We start from the raw sequence: 7,097 nt of genomic DNA, 5'->3' as shown, positions 1-7,097 counted from the left end.
ATTTATTTCTATTAACGTACTTTAATCGACATATGATTTCCATAGTTAGTTACTAATATATATAATATATATATAAATCGTCTACATTTGTAATTAGAATTAATTGCATTTAGCTTTCGTAGAGCTGAGGCATAATATGAGTAGCTGTAGCCCTTAAAATGAGACCGGATTTCGTCGCTCATACAAAAACAGGAAAAGTGAATTCAATTATGAAGGGAGGAAAAATTAAGGAATAGTGCAGAAAAGAAAATATAAGTTAGTACAGAACTGCTTGCGGCTCTGCTGAAAGCGTCCTAAAATGTCATCAGTCCACCTAAAGTGACGTCTTTCATTAAGGAGGTGGCGTTGATTTTATTTACTAGACATTAAAAGCGTGCGATTATCTAGTTACTTTTTCGAAAACAGTGGCCACCTGTTAAACAATTTTGTTCAAATTATTAAATAATCAATGGCAATAGATTTTTACCGTTCGTTCGATTCTCAAAAGAGATGTACAATTACAGGGCTTGGTCTGTGGACGAGCAATAAGGTTTTGCCTTTTCGAAAAGGGTTGCCACCTTTAAATCAATTTAATTAAATTAGTTAATATATGGGTATCAATCGAAATGGGTAGAAAGGCTTTATTTCTTAACTAAATGTGTGCGGGTTGCCACCTGTAAAAAAATAAATTTCAATTTGAACCAAGGTAATTGAAATATGTATCAACCTTTGGTTGCCAGACGAAAGACGTTTAAGAAAGTAGTAGCTGAAAAAATTTTACAGAGGGTTGCCACCTGTTTTGTTTGTTTAGTTAGCTTATACACAAGTTATATGAGATATTAAAATAAGGGTGTCTAACAAACAGGGGTTAAGAAATCTTTAGTTTCAACATATAGAATTTTTTGAGGTGTTTGAAGAAGTTCAAATTATTTAAAAAGTTAAAGGACTTCTTAAAAGTTGTGCGTGAAGCGAAACGGGTTTGAAAATGATTGATTTCTGAACTCTGTTTAGGAGAGTTGCCACGTGTTTAAAAAATCAATTTAAATTTAATTCATCAGTTAATTAAAATGTGTATCCCGAAACATATTCAAAAATAATTTAGCTCGAAACTTGTTTTGAATAGGGCTGCCACCTGTTTAAAACGTCGAGTTCAATTAACTTATGTACTAATTATTTGAAATACGAAAATACCGATGTCAAGCGAAAGAGTGTTAAGAAATGTTTAATTTGTATATTTATGATGTTTGAAGAGGGTTGCCACGTGTTTAAAAAGTTACATTCAAATTATTTAGTAGGTTAGATGAACTACTAAATATGGAGATCAATCAAAATGCGTTTGTTAAGGTTTTATTTCTGACAATTATTATGGAGGGTTGCCACGTGTTTGAAAATACAAATTCAACCTACAACATCAGTTAATTGAAATATGTATTGCAATGTTAGACGAAAGAGATTTAAGAAGATTTTAGTTTGACCCAAGCTGAATGAAATATTAAATACAAGTGTCAATCGAAAGAGATTTATGAAATCTTTGGTTTGTTTAAAGAGTTTTTGATTAGGGCTGCCGCCTTATCGAAAAGTTACACCGATCTAACTAAGTATTTGTATGTATATATTATATGGGAGGGAATTTTTTGTGAATGTTATTAGGTTGGCGCCGTTCTTTCCAATTTAAAATATGAGAGGTCCTTTATTTTGGGCCTTAGCCTGTGGATGTGCGATGAGGTTTTATTTTTTTATGTTAGAACCGATACATCGAGACCTATAACACTCAGAAACGGCTTCACCGATTTAGATGAAATATTGCACTCGGATCGCTTATACCGTTGACTAACATTTGGAATGGCTTGTAGGTTTCTGAAATTTAATTTTAAGCTTTTTAGCGCCACGTGGGTTAACTAGTAGATAAGTAAATAATATCCAAAAGAAACGAAAAGGAAGATAATGTATTACCAATTATTTTAAATTTCTATACGTTTATATGCCTCACATGTGTCATTTAATTATTACTTGTGGGTTTGTGGCTTTTGTTTGGTTCGGTAAGTATCCAAATGCCTGCTGCGCTTAACAACCAAATTTAACCGCTTCTTTGCACTTTCGGTGGATTGTTAATGACTCAAAAAAGCTAGTCTTATTTTTTTTTTCGTGCCTCTTTTGAAGTTGTTTTGCGCGGGCGCTTACCTATAACACGAACGTGTTACGCATGCGCAAAGGCAGTTGATGTGCGTAAGCTTGGCACAGCTGTTAATATTCTCTTTCACTCTCTGTTTTCGTCTGTCCGTCCCTTCTACATATGTATAAATCATCAACTTTAGAAAGTAAAAACTTACCAGTTCAACAATTAATTAATTTAAAAGTTCATGTGCTCATTTGTATGAATGTAAGTACATATATATGTGTTTAAGTATGTTTGTATGTATGTATGAGGGTATGCACTGGTACATGACCATCAGTTAGTACCGCGTTTAATAAACTAATTAACTGCACACACAAACACACACACACACACATGTATCTATGTATATTGAGTTCTAGCGAAGTCGTTGACAAATTTGATTAGCGTGAAATGTAGAGCAAAAATATAAAAGCTTCATTTACTTGCTAGAATTTAATCGAGTTGTGAAAATATACAAGAATGCTTATTGAGAATTTCGCTTCAGCTAATTTTGCACACTTTCTACAATTGTACTACTTATACATACATACATACATACTTCTGAAGACATGACCATATCGAATAAGCAATTGCAAATGGGTAAATGAGTTTTAAACTGGTAAGATTTATGTAGTTCAGTTCTATTGATGCGAATTACAGTTAAATTTATGTATACAATGTACATACATATGTGGTATATATATAAGTGCGCCGGATTCTAATTCAATCCAAATGCGATGCGGTCAAGCAAATAATGAGAACCTTTTTTTTTTGCTTATTAAGGGATTTCTAGAACATGAAAAATATTGATTACCCGAATAAGAATAAATATATGCATTGTAAAAGCTACTATGATCGCTTGTGCTATGCTTTTTTCATTTATTTTAAAGAAGTCATTTATTTTAAACCACTTACAATAATTTCCTGTCATCCGTGCCATACTAAATGTGGGCGAAAAGAGAATTAGGGACGGATTTATATGAAAATCAAATTGTACTGAATTTGTGGATGCTGAATTTAAAAATGCAATTTGTTTTCCGATAACTTTTATATTTTCAATTCAAATGCAGTTTGAAATTCGAAATTTATGTGCATTTAGTTTGCTCGATTTTCAAAAAATTAACAAGTAATTTTTAGGCAAATGACAGAACCGACTTAAATTTCCATATATGTAAAACCAAATTAGTATGGGCCCACCTCTAAGATACCACCTTTCGCAATAGAAAATTGCAATATTTATAACGACGAAAAAGGTGGCGAATTTGCAAAAATTTTCAACAAGGTTGCCACCTGTTTACAATGTCAAATTCGGTAAATGCAATAGGTAAAAATAATCAATACAGTACAGATATAAATCAAAATGGCATTGAAAAACTTTTTTTTTAAATTACATGTAAGGTGGTTGCCAGCTGTTTTCGAAACTAAATCCAGCTTGAACTAAGCAAATTGGATAATTTCAATATTTATGTATCATATAAACATATAGCTATCAGACGAAAAAGGTTTAACAAGGTTCTAGGTTTAAAATACTTTGAACAGAGTTGCCACTTGATTGCAAATTCGAATGCAATTAAAATACACGTAAATTATATGAAGTGTAAAAATATTGGGCGCCAAACTGAGGAATAGTAAGAAATCTTTATTTTGAACATTTAGAATATTTAAGATAGTTGCCACCTTTTTACAAAGTTTATCTAAAATTATTTAACAAGTCAAAGGAATATGAGAAGCTGTTTTTTATGGCAAAATTACATTCGGATGTTTTCCATTGCCTGACGAGAGGCGGCCGCTATTAGAAAACCCAGGCTCTGCGGAATAATAGCGCGCACTGCTAACCAATACACCACAGCGGATTTTTTCATTTTTGCCCACTGGGGGGCACTGTATGTTGGAATTTTTATTTTTAATCTTTGGTCAGACTTGGAATGCCACCCCACGAGCTGGTTCTTCAGCCAATTTTTGTTTGCTGATTTGATGACGATTGTCGGAAGCCGGAATTTGCAAGGTGCTGACTGTATATAAATTGACATGTTTTAAAATAGCATTTTTAATCAAATAGGGGAAACTTTGACCCAGTAGAAAAACGATGCTGATAATATGGAGCGAAATTGGTTTGGAATTTCAATCCCGCTTACGGATACTAACGCTTAAGGTATTGGCCCAATGCACGCTTGCTTTGCTTGCTTGGCTTTGAGAACTGTCAAACAATTTTTAAAATCTACTAAAATGTATGAAAGTTGGCCTAGTGGCAGCTTTACTTCACTTGCTTGAAGCGCTTTAAAGTATCGATTAGCCGAAATCTCTATTTGACAGCGCGCTGTAGGCTTTTGACAACTCTTGACATTTCAATTTTTCGCGTCGATTTTGCTTGTGTGCAGTTTTTATCGCGTTCTTCATCAATTTTAGGTAAAATAATTTATATTAAACAATTATTTGTTGCTAACAACATTATTTTTTCAGATACCTTGCTTTTTATCGTTCCGGCCACCAGATTCGTTGGTTTTCATAAAGTTGCATTTGCCTGTGCCACTTCCACCCGTGTTTATAAGGCGTAATATTCAACTGGAGGTAAAAGAGTTTATATTAAACAATTATTTGTTGCTAACAAAATTATTTTTTCAGATACCTTGCTTTTTATCGTTCCGGCCACCAGATTCGTTGGTATTCATAAAGTTGCATTTGGCTGTGCCACTTCCACCCGTGTTGATAAGGCGTAATTTTCAACTGGAGGTAAAAGAGTTTATATTAAACAATTATTTGTTGCTAACAACATTATTTTTTTTCTTATACTTCAGAGACGAACTTGGCCTTATTTCGATGCTATGTTGTTTTTGAAAGACACGGTCACGCCCAGACAGTAAGTGTACTTTACATTTGTACAACAAGTATTTATATTTTAAATTGTAATTTATATGTACATATTTTAAGAACAACAACAAACATCGTCTCCCAAACGCCAGAAGTTCTCGGACAAGAACCAGATATACTGGATACTTCCTTTGGATTCCAAATAGGCGAGAGTGGGAACATTATAATAGAAGAGCAAGAAACCACTGCCCCAACGCCGGCTAAGAGACAAAAGAAAAAAAACGATGAGAACGCCGCCTTTAACGATCTAGTCAACGAAGTAAGTCAGTTTGTGGATAGTCAAAAAAAAAACACACACAACAATTTCTTGGGTGCGATTGGCGAAGTGTTTGAGAAGGTCCCAGAAGAGAGCCGCCTAGATTTTCAAATGGACGTACTTCAATACGTCTATGCTCAATATATAAATTATAAAAATTGAATTTACGAAATTTAAAAATTTAAATGACATCCAGTTTGATTTCAAAGGTTTGACTGAAAGGTATATTGTTTGTAACCACTATACTGTGTAAAACGGTTTTAACTTAAAAGACTGAATGAAATATATGTTATGTTAACGCCATACTTACCTTGAACAAAAATTAATTTAAAAACCTGAAAGATGCGACGACATTTAAAACATTACCAATAAGTGCCCTCATACTGTGAGTTCAAATTTTTGTTTTCTATCTTAAATAATAAAAACAAAGCATATTCAGTGAGTAGTAATTATTTAAATTTTATTGTTAAAAAGATGTGTCTTCAGAGCATCCCTTAAATCATAATTATTTGAACTGCCTCGGTTCGATGACACCCTACTTATTGAGGGCAATGGAACTACTTCGTTTCGCCATGAGCCAGCGATGGTGGCATCCTCTTCGTAGCGATCAACAAAATCGCTTGCTACTTAGTTTGCACACGGAAGCTTAATAAAATTATGCAAGACAATACAAGCTATCACTATTTGTTCTGCATTTTTCGGGGCCATGCATAGCGTCGTTCTCAATATTCTCCATTTGGCAGTGAGTATTCCAAATGCGTTTTCTATAACTCTTCTTGCACGAGAGAGTCTTTTATTGAAATACTCTTGCTCTTCTGGAATACCTCTACCCGGATATGGTCGCATTAAATAACGCCGTAAGGGAAAAGCAGCATCTCCTACTAAATAATGTGGAAATGGCTCGGTTTCTCCTGGCAGAGGCTGATCATGTGGAAGGCCGAGCCTATCATTTTCAATAGCATCTGCCAGTTTTGAAAAGTGGTAGACACCGCCATCGCTTTGACTTCCATATGCTCCGATGTCAACGCAGGTAAAGGTATAATTGGCATCACATACGGCCAAAAGCACGATACTATAATTGCCTTTGTAATTATAGTACATCGACCCTGAATTCGCTGGACAGGTAATATTAATGTGCTTTCCGTCGATGGAACCAACGCAGTCAGCTAACAGATCCCATATGGTCATACATGTCTCCAACGTAATCTTCCTGAAAGTCGTCAGGCCGATCTGGTGAACTATTGTGTGGAGTTGCCGAGTGCCACCGTGAGCCAAATATCTGCAACAAAAAAATAAAACCAGATACATATATGGAAAATTATACGTATACTATTAAGTAAAACCGATTTTCTCTTACATCAGGGTTATAAATAGTCTGCAGCGGCTCGATATTGGTGTTCTGATTGAATATTTGGTCAGCGAAGCCTCCAGAAATTCGTGCAGCACATTAAATAACGAAAAGGGCATTCTTAATGTCTTGTTAAACTGCTCCTCATCTGCAGCCAAGTTTCTTAATGAACTTTCAAACAATCCATATTTGTGTCGCTCTAAGTACAATTTCCGAACCCAAAATCGGCGCTTCTGTTTTAATCGCAGTTTTAATTTACGCATTTTCGCTAAAATTAGGAAAATTCTCAAAACTTGTTCAGCATTTCGAGTCAACATTTTGTACTGCCAAATGAAACTTTATGAAAACCAACGAATCTGGTGGCCGGAACGATAAAAAGCAAGGTATCTGAAAAAAAAAATAATGTTGTTAGCAACAAATAATTGTTTAATATAAACTCTTTTACCTCCAATTGAATATTACGTCTTATAAACACGGGTGGTGAGTGGCGC

The 7,097-nt window shown here is 34.4% G+C and overlaps 1 protein-coding gene and 1 long non-coding RNA gene across 2 annotated transcripts; one reads left to right on the top strand and one right to left on the bottom strand.

Annotated features, from left to right (window-relative positions):
- Positions 1-4,448: 4,448 nt before the first annotated feature.
- LOC118743697 lies at positions 4,449-4,835 on the top strand. Its single transcript, XR_004993492.1, has 3 exons — positions 4,449-4,540; positions 4,595-4,702; positions 4,757-4,835. It is a non-coding gene; the product is annotated as an uncharacterized LOC118743697 (long non-coding RNA).
- A 1,050-nt stretch (positions 4,836-5,885) lies between these two features.
- Positions 5,886-7,097, bottom strand: LOC118743794 (protein ALP1-like). Its single transcript, XM_036476558.1, has 3 exons — positions 7,052-7,097; positions 6,616-6,993; positions 5,886-6,537 (listed from the first exon to the last, which is right to left on the bottom strand). The coding sequence occupies exons 2-3, from the start codon at positions 6,921-6,923 to the stop codon at positions 5,886-5,888; spliced, it is 960 nt and encodes a 319-aa protein (XP_036332451.1). The 5' UTR covers positions 6,924-6,993; positions 7,052-7,097.

This window comes from Rhagoletis pomonella, unplaced genomic scaffold (assembly GCF_013731165.1).
Source record: "Rhagoletis pomonella isolate Grant_MI unplaced genomic scaffold, Rhpom_1.0 Rhpom_scaffold_00007, whole genome shotgun sequence".
NCBI classification, from domain to species: Eukaryota; Metazoa; Arthropoda; class Insecta; order Diptera; family Tephritidae; genus Rhagoletis; species Rhagoletis pomonella.
The sequence above is the reverse complement of the archived record's forward strand: the minus strand, read 5'-3'. Positions and strand labels throughout refer to the sequence as shown.